General features: G+C 40.3%; 2 protein-coding genes and 1 long non-coding RNA gene across 6 annotated transcripts in view; all 3 read left to right on the top strand.

The window, feature by feature from the left end:
- LOC119727552 (oral-facial-digital syndrome 1 protein-like) overlaps nt 1-24,029 on the top strand; it is a 33,059-nt gene that overhangs the window by 6,620 nt on the left and 2,410 nt on the right. For all 4 annotated transcript variants that reach the window (XM_038199472.1, XM_038199473.1, XM_038199474.1 and 1 more), the window contains 19 exons: nt 217-318; nt 646-785; nt 941-1,030; nt 1,250-1,333; nt 1,662-1,768; nt 3,224-3,343; nt 3,610-3,683; nt 4,190-4,281; nt 4,713-4,858; nt 5,845-5,888; nt 7,775-7,938; nt 8,711-8,880; nt 9,409-9,646; nt 10,136-10,283; nt 10,610-10,829; nt 19,370-19,626; nt 19,906-20,063; nt 20,994-21,203; nt 23,442-23,518. In XM_038199472.1, coding sequence (XP_038055400.1) covers nt 217-318; nt 646-785; nt 941-1,030; nt 1,250-1,333; nt 1,662-1,768; nt 3,224-3,343; nt 3,610-3,683; nt 4,190-4,281; nt 4,713-4,858; nt 5,845-5,888; nt 7,775-7,938; nt 8,711-8,880; nt 9,409-9,646; nt 10,136-10,283; nt 10,610-10,829; nt 19,370-19,626; nt 19,906-20,063; nt 20,994-21,203; nt 23,442-23,518 — 2,641 coding nt within the window. The remainder of the gene's footprint in view (nt 1-216; nt 319-645; nt 786-940; nt 1,031-1,249; nt 1,334-1,661; nt 1,769-3,223; nt 3,344-3,609; nt 3,684-4,189; nt 4,282-4,712; nt 4,859-5,844; nt 5,889-7,774; nt 7,939-8,710; nt 8,881-9,408; nt 9,647-10,135; nt 10,284-10,609; nt 10,830-19,369; nt 19,627-19,905; nt 20,064-20,993; nt 21,204-23,441; nt 23,519-24,029) is intronic.
- On the top strand, nt 11,198-18,234 carry LOC119727556. Its single transcript, XM_038199481.1, has 3 exons — nt 11,198-13,116; nt 13,687-13,689; nt 13,885-18,234. Exons 1-3 carry the CDS (start codon nt 12,120-12,122, stop codon nt 18,090-18,092), a joined length of 5,208 nt encoding a protein of 1,735 aa, XP_038055409.1. The 5' UTR covers nt 11,198-12,119; the 3' UTR covers nt 18,093-18,234.
- LOC119727557 lies at nt 18,568-19,184 on the top strand. The gene is made up of 2 exons (XR_005270984.1): nt 18,568-18,740; nt 18,994-19,184. It is a non-coding gene; the product is annotated as an uncharacterized LOC119727557 (long non-coding RNA).

Genomic DNA, 24,029 nt, shown 5'->3' with positions numbered 1-24,029 from the left:
TGTGTTGACTCATGCACACTCTTTGTAAAGAAATGTACAAAGAAATGGTAAAGAAATGTACAAATTGTGTTTCCAGTTTTATCCTAACTGAGTTGTACAAAGCAGTTGGAATGATAAAATCTAAATGATGATTGAAGAGTACAGGGATATTGTAATAAACTTCTGCATAATTTGTTATTGAGTAGAATTCTTACAACCTTAGTTTTCTTTCCACAGGTCTCCTTTGGCAGCTACTGTGTGAACTGACATCTCATCGTGGTAAATCATTTGACAAAGCTGTTCAAGTAGACAACTTGCCTGCACAATCAAATTCAATTGGTATGTGTACTTTGTAGGTTCAGATATTTTTTAAATTGAAGCTTAAGATTTTCATACACAAAGTCGAGTAATTTTGGCTGCAATTGAATTATTTGAAGGCAAGAATTACATGTAGCATTAAAGTCTGTGTCAAGTAGGAATACCTTTGGATATTTTTTATGCATGGTTGATGCCACTGTGTGATCTGTGACCTCGGTTTCAGGACACTTTGTACAGTATATACAGCAAATAGAATGTAAGTATCTGCTAATGGGATGAGAATCTAACAACATTAAGACCTGATCCTAATGCATTCCACTTGATTTCACAATTCCTGACTGTATTCAGAGAAGAAACTGACTGCTGTGGATGTATTATTTGACCAAGAAGTGGATGGATATCATGAAAGCAGTCAGGGAATGCAGGCAAAGCTCTTATCTCTTCAACGAAAAATGGAACTCCGAACTAAGGAAGAAATTACAAGGGAGGTAGGTGCAATCCGATGCTTGATTTGTTTTTTTGACTTTTGTTTAGCACCTCCAGGATATTGTTATTGCATTTGTTACGTTCCCTTACTTATAAGAAACCTAACAACCAATGCTTGTTTCTTAGAATTTAAAAGAGACTTTATTTTTCTCCTCAGATCGGTCGGTTTAAGGAAAGTGAGGGCAAGAGAATTGAGCTGGAAGAACGTGAGAAGTGTAGACAAGAAATTTACAAGGCCCGAAGAGAGGTATGGATTGATTTTCATCAATGAAAGATTGTTATAAAGCTATGATTTATTTAAGACGACTTTAGCAGTGTTTTTGGTTTTTGAGTGTAAGCACTTGTGAAAAGGAAATGTAGGTCAAATTGAGTAGAGGGGATGATACATACAGTTTGAGTGTTAAGCATGTATCATCCATTGCCACAATTGTTGCATTAAATTTGTCATGATTATATTTGACTTCAGATGGAGAGTACATACCAAGCCAAGTTAAAAGCTCTGCAGGAAAGAGAACGAAGCACTATAGAGAGAATTCAATGTCATCAAGAGGTATGACTTGTATTTGTGGGGTGCTTTTCAGTAGTGAATAAATATCAGCAAAGTTGAGCAGGAAGTCACACTTGAGCAGCCTTAAAATGAAACGCTTTTGAGATAATTCAATGTCATCGTAGCAGTCAGTCAAGATTGTAATGTGTGCAGGCTGTAATTTGGATGGTGCTACTATATGTTCTGTTATTACTTTTTAATTTCTTTAGTTGTGAGGAAACATTCAGTAAAAGTACTTATACAATATGCTTGAAATAGGTATAGTCAATATTTAGTAAATACATGTACATGTACATGTATTTAATATTTTGGTTTTTGGATGTTACTGTAGATGGTAGAACGGGAAACTTACTCACAGAGGCAGAGTTTGCTGGATGAGTTGCAGACGTTGAAGCAGAAAGAAGTGGAATTGAAAAGAGAAGATGAGCTGCATAAAAGGTAATCTCATCAACAAATCAGTAGATAACTTGGAGTTGTAGGCTTCTTGCTTAGCTGTGATACACTTGCCTAGACGCTTTGTACCTCTATAGCCACTGAATTTAATGGAATTTTTCCTATGTGGAGAACTCTGTACGGGGGGTCTAGTATTACGACAGTGTAGACACATGCGATGCAAGGCCATTGCCCACACCTTTATAGAGGTTCTGTGGCTACACCTTTAGAGGTTCTATGCGCTCACCTTTAGAGGTTCTTTGCCCACACCTTTAGAGGTTCTATGCGCTCACCGTTAGAGGTTCTTTGCATGCACCTTTAGAGGTTCTATGCCCACACCTTTAGAGGTTCTTTGCCCGCTCCTTTAGAGGTTCTTTGCCCGCACCTTTAGAGGTTCTATGCGCTCACCTTTAGAGGTTCTTTGCCTGCACCTTTAGAGGTTCTTTGCCCGCACCTTCAGATGTTCTATCAACAACTGGGGTTAAACCTCCTTGATCTTTGAGGGGTTCATGAGAAAATGTTTTACTTTGTGGACTTTGACAGCGTAAAATTACAATAATCATATGAAAGAGGTTAAAGATAGTGCTACTCTTTGCAGAAAGATCAGTAAACCTGCAGAATCCAAAATATTCTACATAATGCTGTGGATATTGTTTGGATACTTGTAATGTACACATACACTGTATGTATTGTGTGTGCGCTAGCAGCATGCAAAACATGGCGAACTTGACATCGTGAAAATGCAAAACAAACATCGAAGGAGAAAGAAAATTTCTGCAATTTATTTCAGAGAACTTGATCTCTCTTTTCTGTGTATGTATTTTCCATTTCAATGTATTTATTTTGCAGTTGTACCACTCAAACTTGAAGCGCCACATACACCGTAGCCTATTTCCGCAAAATGTTCTACCGAGGCACGCGGCTTGTTGCCGGTGTAGTACACCGTGCGATTGGGTACCAGCGCGATTTACTGCCAGTGTTGGCCAGCAGCCATCGTGACTGTGAACGATTTAAATTCGCCGGATTTTTTTGAGAATCATCAAGTTAAATATATTTTTACATTGATTGCCGCAAGCTTTTTTCTCACTTTTGAGGGTCGGTTTCAATAGCTTTCGTGGCGCAAATGAAAATAACTCAATCTCGAAATACACATGATTTAATACTCCAATAATCAGCACGTAAAAATAAGGCAAAATTAAAGATTTTCCAACGATCCGAGCATGTTTGGCGATCATGTGCTTCGTATATTTTTTCCATGAACTTCCTTTTCGTAGTTATTGAGTTAGTCTTGTAAAATGTGTTCCGGTCCAGTAAATTTTGTGAGGTACAGGCCCTGCCGCGGTCCAGTGGATTTTTCATGAAATACGACCCCTGCATTTTAGAAAGCATATATTCTTGAAAAACATTATGTGCTATTTTTGATTATTGTATCAAGACCAAATCATGTGGTGATTCTTTCAGAGCTATGTGCTTAGAAGAGAGCAGATGGAAAACTACCGAAGAAAACCTGAAGATTAGAGAAGCGTCTATAGCAACAATTGAGGAGACTTATGAGAAAAGATTCAAAGAACAGATCCGACAGTAAGTTACTCTGTCTATTAATCTGCAGACTGCTGAACAGACCTGTTTAGTGACCGTGTGGGACGTATTGTTGCAAATCGTCAGCAATTTTATGTGAAAGGCAAAAAGAAAGTGTCACTCCTTTTGCTTTTCTGTTATTTCATTAGCAAATGTAAATTTAGAATCGATAAAGGTTTTATATAGGTGTGTGTATCCTCAATAATCCTGCAATTGAAAATGAAGATTGTGTCAAATACTTTTAAGTTTTTATGTAATTTTGACTGTAGGCATGATGCAGAGCAGCAAGTTAAACTGGCTGAGAGGATACAAGATATTGAGAAGAGAGAAACTAGAATCAGAGGTAATTTATCATCTTAGTAAATTAGCCTAAGACGTGGATTATTTTACACAGTTTCCATAAATGAAACCAATGACTGCCAGTACTTCCTCCATAGACATGATGTCTTTGTGAAATGGCTGATCAGGTTTGGATAATCAATCAAATGATTTAGGAGTGGGGCAGGTGCAGATACTCATTATTCTGTAAGATTAGGCAGTTCTTCAATGAGTTTATCATAATGAGATCAATTAAGGTACTTGTGATTGCATGAAGGCTGTTGTCACCTGGAACAGTTACTGTCATTACTGTAATTGCTAGATGCCCCTGCTCGGAATAATGTGTGCATAGAGATGTACTGATCATTCCCAACATTTACATGTAGCTACTGTTAGTATAAGGGATGTTGGATTAGCAGAATAATCCAAACAGATACGGTACCTGTGCCACCAAATAGCAGAACAACTGATCCATTTAGAAGATGAAAAACATTGCACTGAAATGAAGATTTGTTTTCATAATTATTGTAGAGGATCAGAATCATCTAGTGCAAGAGAAGGAATTGCAAAGCAACCTGAAAGAAGAACTTAAAGAAAGGAAAAGCAGGATTGCTGAGTTAGAGGTGAGTGTTTATATTAAATTCACTCTTGTACAATTTATGAAAATGAAAATTTTTCACGTCCACACGTTCGTTGAACATCATTTTGTGGTGTTCAGGGGTTGGCACATGGGGAGCATCTTAGAAAGCTGCACGTTTCCTTTTTTTACTATTAAGAAACACCAGGTTTTCAGGCTTCACACAAAGCTCCTAATTGTTGTGGTGATTTTTAAAAACAAAGCATCTGTAACATGACGCCTCTTAAAATACGCATAGACTATTTACAAAAATTGATTGCTTGGCCTTCAAAAATTGAAACATTTATTTTTTGGATACGTTTTATGTAGATGAGAAATGGGAAACTGTCAATGTGTGTCTTTGCTAAAAAAAATCCCATTTGTTTGCAAGGTACATGTATAGGAGACTATTAATTAGATAGGCATGTTGTGTTTCAGGTTCTGTATCAGCAGTCTAAATTCGAAGGTGTAGCTGTGGGAAAACGGAATGAATTATTTGCAGAAAAATTAAAGGATATGATGGATTATCACTCGGTCAAGGAAGACAATGCTGTTCTGAGACGAGAACTGCAGAATGAAAAACGGTAAGAATCAGACTTCTGGTTTAAACAGCAATTTGTATTTAAATCTCTTTTGGATGTTAGGCCAAATAAAAAAACAAAATGGCCGCCTCCTTTTTTTTTTTAAAAGAAGAAAAAATGATAAATTTTAAACAGTGACATCATTTTGGCCTCTTTGTCTGTTGCATCTAGCCCATATAAAGCTGGTATGTCATTTCCTGAGTCCAAGTGGCGGCTATTTAAAAAAAAAATGGCGGCCATCTTGAAAAATGGCCCGGTCAGGCGGCCATTTTGGAGGGAATAAAAAGAAAAAAAGGGCCTCCTTCCTTTTTTTCTAAAAGGCAGGACGCTAAACATGTTTTTTTTTTTGCCTTTGGTTTTTAGATGAATCATCTAAATTGACTCTTTTCAGTGACACGACAGTCATGCAAGCCTTCAAATTGTTGGAAAACGAGTCATTACTGTCAATATTTTAAGCAGCGTTGTTAATTTGGACATTTTCCATTTAACAAAAGTATGACTGGAAATTTTTGTATTTATTTGTTCAATGAGAATGTGACAAAATAGCATTCAGTGACATTTCTGTATCACACCCATACTAAGGTGCATTCATTATAGGTTTATAGGCCACGACCTACCTGCAATTTTTTGTGGCCAAATTGTGGACCTCAAACTTTTTAATGATACTTTTGGCAAAAAATGGAAATTTGAAAAGTATTTTTGAAAATAAACATAAAATAGTGTTACAGATAACAAAATGTTTTTCAGACTTGTATAACATGTCCATGGATGTATAAAGATGGATGGCATACCATTTGTATGTATACCAGTGTGCCCTGCTTTGTGGTATTACTTGACCCTCTGTGAATAGAACAGCAAATTCTACAATTCCATTGTCAATTTTTACGTGGGTTTTTCTCTCTCTGTTATTTGTTAACAAAGCGTGTATTAGCATGTAATAAGAGGAGGTCTTGTGTAATATCAAATAAGTTTCTGTCATTTATCAATAGGAGATTGGCAGAAGTTATCAATGAACAGAAGATGGAGCGTACACGTAAGTGATATGTTTACAGTTTTGATGGTGCTTTTTAATTTTTTTTAGTCAAAAATTATCTTATTTGCCTAAAATATATTTCAATGGGAATGATATTGATAATGGCACAATTCATGGGAAGTAGACAAAGTGTTTAACATCCAAATCAATTTAACAATCTTGAAATTCTACAATTATGACATTTATTTAACAATTGTGAAATAAATATCAAATAAACCACATAGGGAAACTTACTGTGTGTATTATAATTAGTTTTTAAAAATTTGAACAAAGAAATCGATCAGAGCAGGGTTTGAACTTGCAACCAGCCTCTAGATTATCAAAGGTTGCAGGTTCAACCCCGCTCCAGGCAATCTGTTTGTTCATCCCAAAAGATTGTGAAATAATTCATTTGTCAATCAATAATGTTATAATTTCATATTAATTGTGAGCAGTGTAGACACATATTTCTGGTCCATATCATTCACAAGACAACACATCCAAATATACTTCAGCCTGTTATAATTTGATTCCACTTACACAAAAATAATTGGGTCACCATATTTATTTAAGTTGTAATTATGCAAGGTTGGATTTTGAGAATTGAAAACACTGGCCCATGCCTTAATAGCTGGTTCACACTTCACGTGAAACAAAAGTGAAGCAAATTTCAGGACGTCAACAATTGAAGTTTCATTGTTTTTATTTATTTATTTTTTTTTATTTCATACAACATCCAACAGTGCAAGCCCCAGAAATGGATGGATAAACTGATTAATTTGCAATAAAAATTAAGAATTTACAATAAAATACAATCATAAAAAACTTACATACACAGTAGAAATAAAAATCACATTTGCCATTACCCCAATGAATTTGCTTCGCACTGAAATTCACGTGAAGTATGAACAGGGCTTTATAGGGAAACAATCTTCCAAGGTTACTATGGTAACATTGATCCTTAGCACAAGTGGTCAGGAAGTGACTTGTGAATAAAAAGGCATTGATGTGAACGGTGCATGGGACACTCATAATGAACAGCTACACTTGGAATTCATACAAGTGATTTACGTAGCGCGTATACGTCATGACACTCAAGGAAATGAAAGGAAACAATATCGACAATACAGTCGTTATCTTGTGGCGATTGTGTACATGATGCTGAATGTCTGATATTTCTTGAGGGTGAAAATCTATGAAAGGCTGTCTGAAATATAACATGTGGAAATTAGGAACCATATTCAGAAATTGATCAAGTAAGTGTACAGTGTCCACAAATGAATTAAAAATATATGAGACTGTTAAGACTGTTCAGTTGGAGAAAAAAAATGGAATTTGATTGTTTGTTTGGGTAATAATGCTGTTCATATCTTTAATGTGTGGTATACATGTATTTTTATGTACTCCACTTGTTATTTGTCAGACTGTCATATGCCGTTTGGCATATATCACTTTGTTAACTGTTGTTCTGTCTATTTTTTCAGTCTGTCATGAATTTGAAATCTGTCCAATTTATCCTCTGTCGGGCTGTTTTTTGTTCATTTGACATATATGTAGATTTATTAGTTTGTAATTTGACAATCTGAGAAATTATGTGACCAGCCTATCATCAGTCGTGCTGCCTTCTGTCAACAGTTATGTCAATTTCTTTTTTGTCAATTGGTAAATCTTTTCAGTCTTTCGTTTTTGTCAATTGGTAAATCTTTTCAGTCTTTCATCTGTCACTCTGTCATCTATTTGTCATCTGTCAAACTCTCCAGTCTGTGAGTCTGTGAGTTTGTCATCTGTCAATTTGTAGATTGTTATACATCAGTCGTTATCATCTGTCTGTTAAGATTGCTATGTCTGTCAATGTGTCATTTGTCAGTTTATGCATGACAGTGATGTTTTCTTAATTCTCTACACAGGTCATGAGGAAGCGCTAGCAGTCATTACTGAAAAGATGTCTCAACCATCTCCACAAATCCTTACATTACAAGCCGAGCTTCAAAGAGCAAAAAGTCAGTTAGATCAAGAAAGAAACTTACTGCAGCACAAAGAGGCACAGTATCGCGCCACTCTACAAGAAGAGGTATGTAGCAAAGGAAAGCATGAACTCTGAAAGTATGAACGTGAACAAATACATTGTGTATATTTGAATGCTGTCTATTGACTTGAACAGTAGATGATGCGAATAGTGTCCACTTCTTACAGCCCCATGAATGAGACACACTGCACATGAATTACATGCACACTGAGGACACACAAAGGGAGAACAACAGTTTCTTTGTTGCCCTTGACAGTTTGTCTTTTGTTGAAAACGATCTGTGAGTTTGTCTGCCTATAGGAGAGTGTTATATTGTAGGGACTAAGGGAAAGACAATGCCTTGTCCTCGAGAGTTATATAAAACACGACTGTATGTGCGCACTGATTTGAGTATTTGAGTATGCTCTGAAGCGTGAAAACTCATTTATTACGAATTGCACCAATCCATTTATAAACCGGTCCTCATGTTAGCACCAGGCCTATGGTGGCAATTAATTGCTGAGTTCTGCCTAACACTGTAACCTTCAAGAGGGTACTTGTACACAGATTCCATAGTATTTAATCAATGTTTATGATGATGATTTCATTTTGTTAATTTTTTTAACTGGGTTTGTCCGCAGCCGTATTTTTATAAACACTGTATACTCAGTTTTGTCTGAGGGCTTGCAAGAAAAATATTACTAGTTTACTCCGGTGGGACTTGAACCCACTACCTCCTGCTTACTAGTGTAGACATCTTACCATTTGACCACAGAGCTTGCTGGGGTCAGCTGACTGGTTCGAGTCAGATGATGACTGTTTTATGTATTTCTTTCAGCATGAGCGTAATAATGAGCTGAGGAGACAGTTGGAAGAACAAGGCAATCAGATGAGAGAAATGAACAACCAGATAGCAGATTTGAGACAGACACTAAGACAGACGCAGATGGCATTGAGTAATGAGGTGTATCGCAAGGGAACTACTGGAGTAGCAGCCGGTTCTATTAGGTAGTTGAATAATCCAAAGTCTAAATAATCTGAGTAAAAACCATCTTAGTATCAATGTGTATAATATTGTGACTGGGACTGCAACCAGATCAGCCAAACCATATCTAACATTTTTAATGAACTGGTAGGGAATATAGTTTGATGTGCTCACCCCTGAGGTTATAGTGATGCATCAACTCCATAATGTCGTTGTTCTTCTGTGTTTGGACAAGGTACTTATGACACTTGCTTCTTCCTTTTTATGGAAACAAATGTAGACAGGTAGATGGATGGAGTTATTGTACATGAATTAAGTAAGATTTGAGGCTTTGCATGATGGAGATACTAATGAATGAAAGGTTTGCGGAAACACCATGTGGGAATAATTTCTCAAACTAAGAGAATGGTTCTGGATGGTTCTGAACATGAATTGATGTTTTGGTTATAGTCTTGAGTGCTAAATTACCTTGCCTAGAGAAACGTAGTTTGCAAGTCAGTCTTCTGATCAGGAGGATTAATGCCGTTATTGTATTATTATTCTATGTCTAGGTCTCCTGCCTCCATCGTTGAACATCCTGTGCATGACCATATAGAACCAGATAATCATTACATTGATACAACACTCCACCAAACACATATAGAACAACAGCTCCTATTGGCCGACCAGGGAGGTTTTGGACCAATCACAGGTCTTGATAGTGACAACAGTGACCTTTCACCTAATGCATCCTTGGCCTTTCTAGAAGATACCAAGGCAAGATTTAAACAACTGGAAATAGAAGCTGAGGTAGGAATATTTTGGTTGTCAAGATGAATTATTGGTTAAGCCTGGTTCACCTTTACACATAATGAGTTTAGGATGTCATTGAGAACTTTCGTGTTACTGTTTCTCACTAAAAACATTTCAACACATTACAAATGCCTTTCTTTGAAATGGCCTGTGATTGAATTTTTTCAGTAGAATCCTTGAAATATTACACCCATTGACTGGCAATTACTTTGATAATAAGAGGTTCCTATTTCCAGAAGCCAAATTATTAGGAGAGCCTTTTTCAGGCAAATACCTGTACATACACATGCAACGTAAGCCCTGTGTTGCTCTATCTGGGGCCTCAACGAACCCTAAATCTTTCCCCAAACATTTCCTGGATTTTTCACTTGCCCCCAATCTCACTCCTGTCCTCCACAGTGTCTATACCTATTGATATCTTTGTTGGAAAGATGTTGCTTTTGTAGGCAATTCCATCTACAATTGTTGTCTTTTCTGTTTTCATAGAGTCTTGAGCAGAACTATCAGAATTTCCAGCACCGTGTCACCAATATCAATGCATTGCCAATCAGTCCACCGCTTCATACTCATCAGTTGAGGCACATAACACCGGCTGTCAATAACACTCATGATGTATCCTCTTGGAGTAAGCAAGGTTGGTCCTCGCATTTCTGCCAAATTTGTGTATTTTGATTGTACCGAAGAGACCAGCCACCTTGGAACTTGAGTCCTTGTTGTAAAGGTACAAAATGTACAACTTGGCTTGTGATTTAGAATTGTTTTTAGCAAGTGTTCTAACAGCCTGTACTTTATTGACAGGGATTTTCATCTTGATTCTGTTTAAATATTTGATAATTGGAACGACTAATGTATAGATTTCAAATTGGTCAGGCAATTACATCACAACAGCGAACTCAGTGGTTGATTTATATTAATTTAATAATTTTTGCTTTTGATTTTGTAAATTTGTATACATTTCAGTTTGCACCGATAAAGGGCCAGTACAGAATCAAGCCATGAAGCCACCCCCATTAGTGGATGGAACAACCAGTCAGATACATAGTCAGTCTGAAGTACAGAGGACAGAACCACTATCACCAAGGGGTGTGCAGGATTCTCCTAGCAGTAAGGGATCTTCGACACCATCCGATAAACTTGTTTGTGTTGAAGACCTTCATGAGCAAAACAACCTGTCAAAAAAGTAAGCAAACACCTTTTCATATTGACAGAATCTTAAGTATGGGCCCAGGGCAATGCTAGGTTTAGTGCATGCTACATGAACTCAAAACCCTTCTCAGAACCAGAAAGCTAATCAAATTTAGATGATTTAATCAATTTAGATCTTTTAATGAGCTTTGGGATTACCCGGTCAGTAATGGAGAATATGAGGGTTGTACGTAGTCTGTCTCTTGTCTCTTGGTGAAAAGCATATGGGAATACATGTATATCTGAAAAGTTGGTAGTGGAACTCGACAGACATTGTTCTTCAAATTTGTCCATTCAGTGCAGAGAAGACAATTTTCTCTCATTCGAATGTTCATTGTGTATGTCAGTGGTGTCAAGTTGTCACTGCAGCAGCTGTGCAGTGAGTTTGTCTTAAGTTTATTAATTTTCTTAACAAGTTTTTCATAGTTTAAATTTAGAATTCCATTTTTTAGAGTATTACTGCATATTTAGTGAAAGAGCCTACAGTTAATGTTCACCTTATAATAGTGAAAGAGCCTACTTATGTGTTGCATTAAGTAGCCTCCTTCCCACCACCAGAGTGACCTTGTGCACTTCCTATGTGCATACAGAGACCTTGTGTGGGTACAAGTACCACATAATCTTGCCACATAAACAATGGGCAGCCATATTTACTGACCATGTGATTTCAGAGACAAGTGTTTTCATACTCATTGCGATTTAGTTCCTCAAGTTTCATCACTTTATTCACTCTTTGTGGACCTTGAAAGACCCCATTTTGGTAAGAAGCATTTTCCTTGATTTTATGAGTTACTTTTAATAAGTTTAGAGACAGAATTCAGTGGATTTTCTGAGATTTTACAGTTGATTATTCATTCAGCAAAAACAGATTGAACTGCAAATAGTGTTTAGATTTGACAAATCAGACTTCACATTTTTTGGACTCAACTTGCCATGTTTAATAGATTAGACTTTTCCATGTACATTTATTATAGTTTTCTTATTAGTGTTTTTTCTGCTTTATTAAATTGCAGATTGTTATCTCAATCTCAATCTACTCAATCTACTATCAGCAATCACCACCATGTTGTCAAGTGGCTTCATTGTGTTTTGTGTGTGGTTCCTGGATTGATTGCGAATACCAGTCACTTGGGAGTCCTTTTCTCATAAGTTTGAGAACTAGTAGTCCGAAACTCCTCTGGGCACAAGTGAGCCCCGAGGCAGCCACAATAACAATCAAAGGACAATCAAAGTCACAACCAAAGTCCAGTCGTTCCAGAGCATGCAGAGTGAATAAACTCACGTCATGTCGTTGCCAATCCAGTCGTCTTCTAGTCATAAGTTTGACAAGTCAAAGAAGAGTAACGCCGGTCGAGCAGCAAGTCACGCTGGTCATGTGTCGTCTTACAAGTCAAGTAAGATTTCCAGTCGAGCCAGTCATGCCGTGTCCGTTACATCATCATATGCACGGCATCAGGAAGAAAAGCTGGAACTAGCGAAAACAGCGGCTGCTCTGCAGGTCCAGCTAGACTATGCAGAGAAAGAAAAACAGCTGAAACTCCTGGAGTTGGAGGCGGCAAAGAAAGTGGAGGAAATGAAGATCGAGAGAGACAAAAAGTTAGAACAACTTGAGATAGAGAGGAAATTGGCCGAAACCCGAGCTGTGATGGAGGTGTACTCATCGCTGGAGCGGGATGACAGTTCAATATCATCAGAGCTGTCCGGCATCCCCGCCGACAAACATGAACATATGCAGAGATTCCTCAACTCGCATCAAAGTGATCACCCCCCTCCATTGTGTCCATCTGTGCCCCAAAGTGAAAGCGCATATGTGGACAATGCGTCACTCCAACCTGTTGCCATGGTTACATCAGCCAATCAGAACAGACCTGATGAACAGTCCAGTGTACATCATTCTCATCACCAAAGTGAAGGAGGACGGATGACGATGTCGTCGGCACTTGAGAAGTGCATTACACAGTTGGCCGAGTCCAGTAGACAACAGCATGATGTAAACAAACGCCTTGTTGCATCTAGCCAGCTACCAAAGATAGCCGTCCCCCAATTCAACGGTGATCCACTACAGTACCCCCTGTGGCGGAACTCCTTCAATTCCCTTATCGACAGCCAACCCCTTGACGCCGACACCAAGCTTAACTACCTCAATCAATATGTGACGGGAAAACCAAAGCACCTAGTGGAGCACTACATGCTCATCGGCACTGAAGAGGCCTACACGCAGGCAAGAAAAGTATTGAACGAGAGGTACGGAAACAGTAGTGTAGTGAGCACTGCTTTCATAAGCAAACTCCGTCAGTGGCCGAGGTTAACGCCGAGGGATGCAGCAGGCTTGAGAGATTTCTCTGATTTTCTGGGGAAAGTAGAGGCAGCACGAGCAACCACAGCAAGCCTTGGAGTGCTGGACTACGCCAGTGAGAATGCTCGTCTAGTCGAGAAACTGCCATTCAACCTCGAGACAAAGTGGCGGGACAAGATTGACTATTGGAGACAGATCCGTGGTCAGGATTCCTTCCCCCCATTCAGCGAGTTTGTCAAACTTGTGAAGATTGCAGCAGACAGGGCAAACATTCCGGAGTTGCAGAGCGTGGTTCGAAGTCAGGACAAACAACGTTCTAATGCAGGAAGTGCTCCGAAAAAGAACACCAGTGTTTTTGCGACTAGTACCAGTCGAGGTGAACCAACAAGCAGAGTGCAGTTGTCCAGTGACAAGAGCTGTCTCTTCTGCAATAAGCGTCATCTCCTGGACGACTGTGAGCGCTTTCTGCGCAAGCCTTTCGCTGAGCGAAAGGATTTCTTCTTCAAGAAGAGACTGTGCATGGGCTGTGCACGTTCCAGTGATCATCAAGTGAGAGAGTGTAACGACAAAAAAGTTTGTCGGATCTGCGCTGGTGCCCATTTGACCTGTCTCCATCGCAACTTCCAACAGAGACGGCCAGAAGAAACTGCTTCAAGTCACCCCCAGTCAGCAGCGGCAAGTAAACAACCAGCTGACAAAGTCCCAAACAATTCATCCCCACCCAAAGAAGTCATTGCTGTGCACCCCAAACGAGATGAGGGAATGTCCAACTGTATCCAAGTGTGTTCCCAACCAGACCAAGAAGGAGAAGGTGACCACTCCATGATTATACCAGTGTTGGTTCGTAGTGAGAGTGATCCAGCGAGGGAGTTCCTCGAATATGCCATCTTGGACGAACAATCCAACAGTTGCTTCGTGTCAAAGAGTTTGTGTGAAAGGATGAACCTGCAGGGACCAGAGACGCAGTTACTACTCAGTACAATGCAAGAGCAAAATGTGCAAATCACCAGCAGTCGCATATCCGGGCTTGAAGTGCTTGATGTCAATAGAGAGCACACTGTTAAACTTCCAGTCTGCTTCAAGCGGGACAGCGTTCCAGCCAAGAAATCCCAGATACCGAAACCTGCGGTTGTGCATCAATGGCCCCACCTGAAGTCTCTGGCAGATAAACTCATGCCCTATGATCCAACCCTGCACATCTCTCTTCTCATCGGAAGCAATTGCCCAAGAGTGGTTAGACCCAGAGAAATCATCGCCGGTGGAGAGGATGACCCCTACGGCCAGAGGTCACTACTAGGCTGGGGAGTAATTGGGAACGTTTGCAAGGCTGCCCGACAAACCGATGACCAACCTGCAGTATGCAACAAAGTGGTTGCTGCTGAACCACAAAGCTACCAACACTTCGTCTATGGTACGAGGGTGAAAGAAGTCTTAAACCCAGAGAAAGTTCTCAAGGTGTTGGAATCCGACTTTGTCGAGAATCATCAGGGGAAGCCATACTCAGTAGAAGACGAGAAGTTCCTGAGCGTGATGGAAAAAGGAATAAAGAAAGCATCCGATGGCCACTACGAAATGCCACTACCACTGAAGTCTGACGCTGCGACCCTGCCTAACAACCGCCAACTTGCAGTTAAGAGATGGAATCAGCTGTCCGCCAGATTCCGAAAGAATGTGAAGTTTCGTGAAGACTACAGGGAGTTCATGAAAGATGTTATCCCAAAGTGTGCAGAGAGAGTCCCCCTAGACCAACTGGAAGTTGATGAGGGAAAGGTAAACTATGTGCCGCACACCGGAGTCTATCACCCCAAAAAGCCGGACAAGATAAGAGTGGTGTTCGACTGTTCAGCCAAATATGGAGGCGTTTCACTCAACGACCATCTCCTTCAAGGTCCTGACTTGACTAATGGTCTTCTCGGTGTTCTGTGTAGATTCAGGAAAGAGGAAGTGGCCTTTATGGTTGACGTGAAGAGCATGTTCCATCAGTTCTATGTAGAAGAGAAGTACCGTGACCTGCTGCGATTCCTATGGTGGGAAAATGGTGATCCAGAGAAGCCAGTGGTCGAATACAGAATGAAAGTTCACGTGTTTGGGGCCGCTAGCTCACCAGGCTGTGCCAACTTCGGGCTGAAGAGAGCAGCAGATGACGGAGAGGATGAGTTTGGAGCAGAGGCAGCAAACTTCATTCGTAATGATTTCTACGTAGACGATGGACTGAAGTCACTACCCACAGTGGAAAGAGCATCATTACTGATCAAAGCCAGTCAGAATCTGTGTGGAAAAGCTGGGTTGAAACTGCACAAAATCATCTCCAACAAAAGAGAGCTGTTGGAAAAATTCCCAGCAGAAGAGCGAGCCAGTGGTACAAGGGAACTAGATCTGAAGGTTGATGTACTACCAATGGAAAGAGCCCTGGGCGTCACTTGGTGTGTCGAGAGTGACACCTTTCAGTTCCATATTGAGTTGAAAGACAGACCATTCACAAGACGAGGCATACTTTCAACTGTAAGTTCGATCTATGACCCAAATGGCTATGTGGCTCCAGTAACCCTCAGAGGGAAGAGAATTTTGCAGCAGATGTGTCGCGACAAACTTGATTGGGACAGTCCAGTGCCAGAGATGCTACAACCTGAGTGGGAGAAATGGCGTTTAGAGGTTCTCGGCTTAGAGAAGATCCAAATCCAGCGATGTTTTAAGCCCAAGGATTTTGGAACTGTGACAGCAGTTGAATTGCATCATTTTTCCGATGCAAGCCAAGATGGTTATGGTCAGTGTTCCTACCTGCGACTAGTCGATGAGAACAATAAGGCACATTGTTCCTTTGTAGTCGGTAAGTCCAGAGTGGCCCCTCTGAAGCTCGTCACCATCCCCCGGCTAGAACTTGCAGCAGCAACTGTCTCAGCAACTGTGAGTGAATTCCTGCGACGAGAGCTATGTTACGAGATGCTCCACGAATATTACTGGACAGACAGCAAGATTGTTTTGGGATACATAAACAATGAAGCAAGACGATTCCATGTCTATGTTGCTAACAGAGTGCAGCAAATCAGAAGTCTGACTAACCCAGAGAGATGGATGTACGTAGACACCAAAGAAAATCCTGCTGACGAAGCATCACGTGGTCTGACAGCAAAGGAACTTATAGAGAAGTCCTGCTGGTTATCCGGTCCAGATTTCTTGCAGAAGGATGGCCCCTTTCAACCCCAGCCAGCTGTAGTTGCACCACTGAGTGAATCAGACCCAGATGTGAAAAGAGTCTCAGCTTTCGTGACAACAGCTGAGAACAACGCACGACATCATCACTTCGAAGTGAGCCGACTTGATTGCTTTTCATCCTGGAATAGAGCTTGCAGGGCAGTCGCTCTTTGTCTGAGGTTGAAGACAAAGTTGAGGAACAGAGTAGTGAAGAAACCTTGTGAAGGGAAAGTTTGTTCCACTCCTGCGAAGCAAGCAATCACTGTGGCAGAACTACAGAATGGAGAGATGGAAATCATCAAAAATGTTCAGCATGAACATTTCAGTGTCGAGTTACAGGCCCTACAAGAACTTGGTGTAATCGGGCAAGTCACCGATGGAAAGACTGCAAGGGTGAGAAATGACTACCTGAAGAAGACGAGTTGTCTGTACCGGCTAGATCCCTTTCTAGATGTCGATGGCATCATCCGAGTGGGTGGCCGTATTGCCAGATCTGATCTTCCAATTGAAGCTAAGCATCCAGCCATTCTCCCTCACAAAGGTCATGTCACCCAGTTGTTGATTCGCCATATTCATGAGAAGGTGAATCACATGGGCAGAGGAATGACACACAACGAGCTACGTCAGAGAGGGTACTGGGTAATTGGTGGTTCATCAGCTGTGTCCAACTACATCTCAAGATGTGTGGCCTGCCGCAAACTGCGTGGATCGCTGCAGCGACAGAAGATGTCTGACCTACCCGTAGATCGACTAGAGCCAGCGCCCCCATTTTCCTATTGTGCTGTTGACTACTTCGGTCCGTTTTTGGTGAAAGAGCGTAGGAGTCAAGTGAAACGTTATGGTGTCCTGTTCACATGTATGGCGTCTAGAGGTGTTCATCTAGAGACAGCAAATTCCTTAACGGCAAGTTCTTTCATCAATGCCCTTACAAGATTCCAGAGCAGGAGAGGACCTGTACGTCAGCTGCGTTCAGACCAAGGTACAACATTCATCGGTGCTCGGAGTGAGCTGAGAGAAGCGCTAGCTGAGATGGAGCAGGACAGAGTCCACCAGTACCTGTTAGAGAGCAACTGTGACTGGATTCCCTTCAAGCTGAACACACCGCATGCCAGTCACATGGGAGGCGTGTGGGAGAGACAGATAGGTACAGTACGCCGTATACTAGAGGGTCTTCTTCTTAAAACCACGACACAACTGGATGATGAATGTTTCAGGACCTTCATGACTGAGGTAGAAGGCATCATCAATTCACGACCTCTCACGACAGACTATCTCTGCTCATCAGACGCACCAGAGCCATTGACACCCAATCATCTGTTCACCATGAAACCCAAGGTGGTTCTGCCTCCGCCTGGAAAGTTCCAGAAGGAAGATGTCTATGCCCGCAAATGGTGGAGACGTGTCCAGTTCTTGACCAATGAGTTTTGGGTGAGATGGAGAAAGGAGTTTCTGCACCATCTTCAAGAGCGCAAAAAGTGGGTCAATCCAGAAAGAGATCTACAAGTAGGTGATGTCGTGATCTCCAAGGAAGGTGAGCAGACCAGGAACCAGTGGCCACTGGGACGCGTAGTGGAGACCTACCCGAGCAATGACGGAAGAGTCAGGTCAGTGAAGCTCTTGATGGCCGATGGCACACGAGACAACCTTGGCAGACGGCAACACTCTCCATCACTCCTTGATAGACCAGTACACAAGCTTGTTCTGTTGGTACCCGCAGAGAAGCCTGAAGCTCAAGAGACCAGAGAAGTCCCCACCGAAGAGCCAAACTAAAGATCCTGCCAGAAGAGACCCACTGCGGACGACAATCTATTTAGTTTACGAACTTTACATTTTAACTGTTCTTGTTACTCATTAGTAGGTAGATACCAATTTAACGAGCCATCACTAGTCTGCATCTGAGGAGCAGTGCGTGCGAGACAAGACGTCCATCAAGATGGAACATTTTCATGGACATTAATCTTTGAAGTTCAGGTTTGATTTTAGTTTGTTAACTGCGAGATGCAGTTAGAGGAGCCATGTCACTGCAGCAGCTGTGCAGTGAGTTTGTCTTAAGTTTATTAATTTTCTTAACAAGTTTTTCATAGTTTAAATTTAGAATTCCATTTTTTAGAGTATTACTGCATATTTAGTGAAAGAGCCTACAGTTAATGTTCACCTTATAATAGTGAAAGAGCCTACTTATGTGTTGCATTAAGTAGCCTCCTTCCCACCACCAGAGTGACCTTGTGCACTTCCTATGTGCATACAAAGACCTTGTGTGGGTACAAGTACCACATAATCTTGCCACATAAACAATGGGCAGCCATATTTACTGACCATGTGATTTCAGAGACAAGTGTTTTCATACTCATTGCGATTTAGTTCCTCAAGTTTCATCACTTTATTCACTCTTTGTGGACCTTGAAAGACCCCATTTTGGTAAGAAGCATTTTCCTTGATTTTATGAGTTACTTTTAATAAGTTTAGAGACAGAATTCAGTGGATTTTCTGAGATTTTACAGTTGATTATTCATTCAGCAAAAACAGATTGAACTGCAAATAGTGTTTAGATTTGACAAATCAGACTTCACATTTTTTGGACTCAACTTGCCATGTTTAATAGATTAGACTTTTCCATGTACATTTATTATAGTTTTCTTATTAGTGTTTTTTCTGCTTTATTAAATTGCAGATTGTTATCTCAATCTCAATCTACTCAATCTACTATCAGCAATCACCACCATGTTGTCAAGTGGCTTCATTGTGTTTTGTGTGTGGTTCCTGGATTGATTGCGAATACCAGTCACTTGGGAGTCCTTTTCTCATAAGTTTGAGAACTAGTAGTCCGAAACTCCTCTGGGCACAAGTGAGCCCCGAGGCAGCCACACAAGTTGTTTCTTGTATGTGCATCTTGTGGTCACAGATGTGTCTTCGGTTGGTTCATTCAAAGGTTCTTGACAGTTATCATCCCATGCATCACCCAAGACACTGACACCTACCCAACATCTGCCTCGGTAGATGATGATGCATTGGCATCTTCACTTTAACATTTTTGTATTTGTTTACAGATCTGTGTCTTCAGTTGGTTCATTCAAAGGTTCTTCACAGTTATCACCCCATGCATCACCCAAGTCACTGAAGCCTACCCAACCATCTGCCACCGTGTATGATGATGTACTAGCATCTTTACTTCCTCCTCCATCAAGTCCAGTGTTTACTTCTCCGTTAGCGAGCATCTCAGATGGTGAATCATTGGCAGAGTTACTATCAAAGGATGCGGATGGTGAGAATGGGCCAGATGTCAAGGTGATAAAATCTCAGGGAGGTAAGTCGAGAAGTTCTCATAAAAGAAAATTAAATCGATCAAAGTGAAAATGAATTGTATATATCATAGGTATTGTCATTGTCAAATAAAGTAGATGGAATAAAAATGTGCCCGATAATCATGAGAATCTGTGGTTGGCTTATGAACAATGATTTGTTTCTTCTGGAGGAAGTACATCTGTCCAGAAATAAAATGTTAAGTACACTATTATGTCTCTTGTCTGATATTTTAACTGCCTTATGTTAGGGTAAAGAAGTATCCCTGTACAACATTTCTCAGTTACAGATGAAGAGTTAAGACTCGGGAAGGAAGATGATGAAGAAAGGGAGGAACATGAGTGGGAAGAGAAACGCAAGAAACGAGACGAAGAGAGACAGTTACGAGAACAGGAAGCAAGAGAGAGGGAGCAAGCCATGTTATTGGAACTACAGAGACAGGTGGGTATTAAACCAGATGTTATGTTACCTGGGGCTGATTTCACGAAATGCTGAGACGCGTCTTAAAAAGGGTTACTCGTCTGAACTTGCAACTCATCCTAGGATCGATTTCACCAAGCTTAAGACGCATTCAACACGTCCCAACTTCCTTAGCAAACGCGGCTGAACTCATCTTAACTAAATTCATTTTTGGGCGTCTCATTTTTATTAGCTCTGACGGGGATCATTTTGATAGATTTCATGCAAGACTGCCAGAGCTTATTGTGCACTCGCACTTTTTTTATGCAGCAAAGTCAGCCACGCCTGGCAACACATATCGCATGCGATGATGATGCAAATAATGCCCGTTCGTCTTTTTAAACAAGTGAAAGTAAATAAACAAAATAAAATGTTTCATCACAACCAGAAAAGTCTTAGTGATTCGGAATTATTTAAGCTCTAGCAGGAGCTTCTACATGTCACTTGCTGGTTGGTCGGTCTGTCTGTCTGTCCTGAAAATTGACCAAAAGTATGGTGTTCCATCTGTGCCATCGGCGTCAAATTTTTTGGCGTCACATTTTTAAGCTCTGGCAGGCATCATTTTGATCGATTTCATGCAACACGGCCAGAGCTTATTGTGCACTCGCACTTGATTTACTCAAAACACTACTCCTTCCAGACATTTCATGGCACAATCACGTGACTCGTGCATGAACACGAATTCGTAGGCCCGCAGCTTCCTAGATCCGATCGAGCTTGTTGTTTGACGTCCCATATCACGTATGAGAAGAATGCACAAAGTGATGATATCACATGGGGAATAGATAAGGATATGTGATACGGTTATAAATTTGGAACCTAACCCCATACTGCCTTGCTTTTTACGTTAGTCTAGAGGGCTTATATTTTGTAGAAGCTTTATAGTGATTTAAATCTTCTGTTTTTTGTTAGGAACAAGGTGCAGATCCAACCACACAGCAGAAGGCGGTAGAGAAGGATGACGGAAAGGCTGACTCTGATCAGAAAGAAAGAGTAGGGCCTCCTGGAGAATCTGGTCAAGAGCAGAAGACAGAAGATGAAGGCTTGAAGATTGATCCTGTCATGCAGAGATACATGCAGATGTTACAAGAGAAGAAACAACAAGATCCTCAGGATAGAAAGGTTAAAAAGACTGATGGAACTAAATGAAATATTAATTCCTTATAGAAACGCTGCGCATAGCGTCCTAGCTGCAAATATTCTTTTTAATAAAAGCGCACCGATTTTGAAGTCAGAGCTTTAAGATGAGAAAACTAGAATATAAAAAGACAAGAAATGGATGTAAAGAGGTCTGGTGTCTCCACCTTAACATTGATAAAAGGTAATTCACTCTATTGGCATTAGTTTTAGTGTATGAGGATTTTGAACTGTTGCCTCCTTCCAATGACAATGACACCCCTAAATGTAAAATGCCATTTTATTTAAAATACAAGTACTTGCAGCTGATAACAATGACAGACATTTGACTTTGAAATAATGCCTCTCATGTTGCACATGTAGGTAATATATTTTTGCAAAAGGGCTGTGGATTCCCTGCAGGCAAATTAGGCCATGGGCAAAAATCTGTATTAGGTCTAGAAGTTGAGGTTCGTCTTAACTTTTTGGTGTCAGCTTGCAAAAAGGTCAACTTTACTAATTCGATAGTGCTGAATCTGAATCTGGCTGTTCACATTGGCCTAAAATTTAAATTTACGACAACACTTTTTCCTCATTATTTTGCCCATTTTTGGTCAAAAATAGTATTTTTGCCATAACTTCTATGTTTTAAGTTCAAATGCTTTAAATTTGACACAACAGATAAAAAGAAAATCGGCATGAATAATATAAGTCATTATTTGACGCTCGACACGGTGCTTAAAGTTTTTTGTTGTAGAATCGACCCTTTCAAACATGAGCATGATAAGATTTTGACGTGGCGTTAAGGATTTATATTAAATTTACGTACCTCTGTCGTCCCTTTACAACACAAATCAATCACAAGTAAATCACAAGTCATTCAGTTTTAAGTTAATAAGTGAAACACTATTTTTTTTTCTCCTTTTCTTTACCCAGAATACATGTTTTTTCGGGGCGTAAAACTGGGCTTTCGGAATAAAAAAAAATGCGTTCGTTACTTGACTTGAAGGAGATATGACTCGTGAGCGGATATGGGGCGCGCAGACTTCGAAGTACAGTAAACTCCGGCTAAGTCGGCACTCTCGGGACCCAAGAATTTGTGACAACTTACGCAAATGCCAACATCTGCTGTCAGTTGTCATTTTGCCGACTTACATAAATCGCCTTTCACACATGATTCATTGCACTAATTGGCTTCGATTTACCCTGGTTTATCTCCTTAATGCTTGAGTTGAATCCAGCAAATTAATGCTCGAATTGTATCATCATATTTGGGGTATTGATAGTGGAGACCACGTGTATACATATGTACGTGCACAGTAACGAATTAAATGCGTGCATGGTCCGGCATATACCACGCACGCATTGACTGCAGCACTAGTCATTCAATAAGATGACTCCCAAAATGGACAGAGCACATGCGTACAGATTAGAGGGGGTGCTGGTATCGATATGCTCACGATGCATATATGCGATGAATGCAGTAGGACACACTTCTTGCCAACCGCAGTACAGGAAGTTGATGCAGATGCGTGATTTTTTGAATGCCGACTTACACAAAGGATTTTGTAATGCTTTTTATGGACTTAGAGTAACACGACGACTTGAGTGAAATGGCGAGTTATAAAAGCCGACTTAGAAATACAAAATTCAATGGAAATGCATTACGGACAATCGGGACTTTAGTCAGACGGCCGACTTGAGCGATTTGACGAGTTGTATGATGTTGGTTTAGCCGGAGTTAAGTGTACACTCTGTTTTAGCCAGTCAGCGTCGCCGCTTACATACATTGTATTCCCCACGGCCAGGGGTTGATGGATGAACGTGCACGCACCCATGGTGGCGAGGCTGGTATGCAATGGCAGTGATGCATCGCGATCGCCCTCATCCCATGTGGTACAGTTACATTGGGGAAACAGTCCCCTTTATTTCTGATTTGTGCAAATGATGTGATGTGCACATTGTAAAATATCAATTAACATGTTCCAAACTACTTATAACCAAGAAATTAAGTTGCCACTAAGAAGTCAAGACGAAACTGCACGTACAGGCTTTGGCCCACGGCCTAAATAGGATTAAGAGTAAAGGTGCACACACCTGTAGTGTCTTCACATGAGATATACGTCTGGGCATGGGCGCAAAGTAGAAATAGCATTTTAGCGTCTCCTGTTAACAGTCCACACGGAACACACTGCAATAGTTTATTACTTGAATAATAAATTTTCTTTCTCATTTTGTTTACAGGCATCTGTAGTCAGTACTTACTCTGATGCAGCATTTAACGTGGAACATGAAATGGAGGCTGCCGAAGAACCAAACAGGTCAGTCATTGTCCATTTATGGATTAATACTAAATATCTATGAGGGTAATATATAAATATGGACTGCTTCAACATGTGAAACAGTCAAATTAGTCCCCAAAGGTGATTGGAGTATATTTTTGTTTCTCGAGGTGAAATTTATTGCAAATAGAACACTCAGAAAGTATTCAAGAAAGTCTTGTTTTAATTTACCAAAAGTTGAAGCATTCAGCATTTGATTGACATTAACCCGTGTAATCTATGGATTCTGTATAGTTTTATGGATGGCTCATACTTGGTGTAATAAGTGTGTGAATGTAAACAGAAATGGGAATGCAAATTTATGAAAAGTTGAACATATTTTAACTCCGGTGAATTTCTCCATGAATGTTTTCTGATGTCAAATAAATTTGGCTTTTATATATGTGTGATTTGAGAAATGAACTTCCATTATCAGATCCATGAAACTTAAAAAAAACCATCATTTTTAAATCAATTTGCAATTAATTGAAAATCCATTTGCATTTTGGCA

This window comes from Patiria miniata, unplaced genomic scaffold (assembly GCF_015706575.1).
Source record: "Patiria miniata isolate m_02_andy unplaced genomic scaffold, ASM1570657v1 HiC_scaffold_20, whole genome shotgun sequence".
NCBI classification, from domain to species: Eukaryota; Metazoa; Echinodermata; class Asteroidea; order Valvatida; family Asterinidae; genus Patiria; species Patiria miniata.
This window is presented reverse-complemented; position numbering and strand designations above follow the sequence as displayed.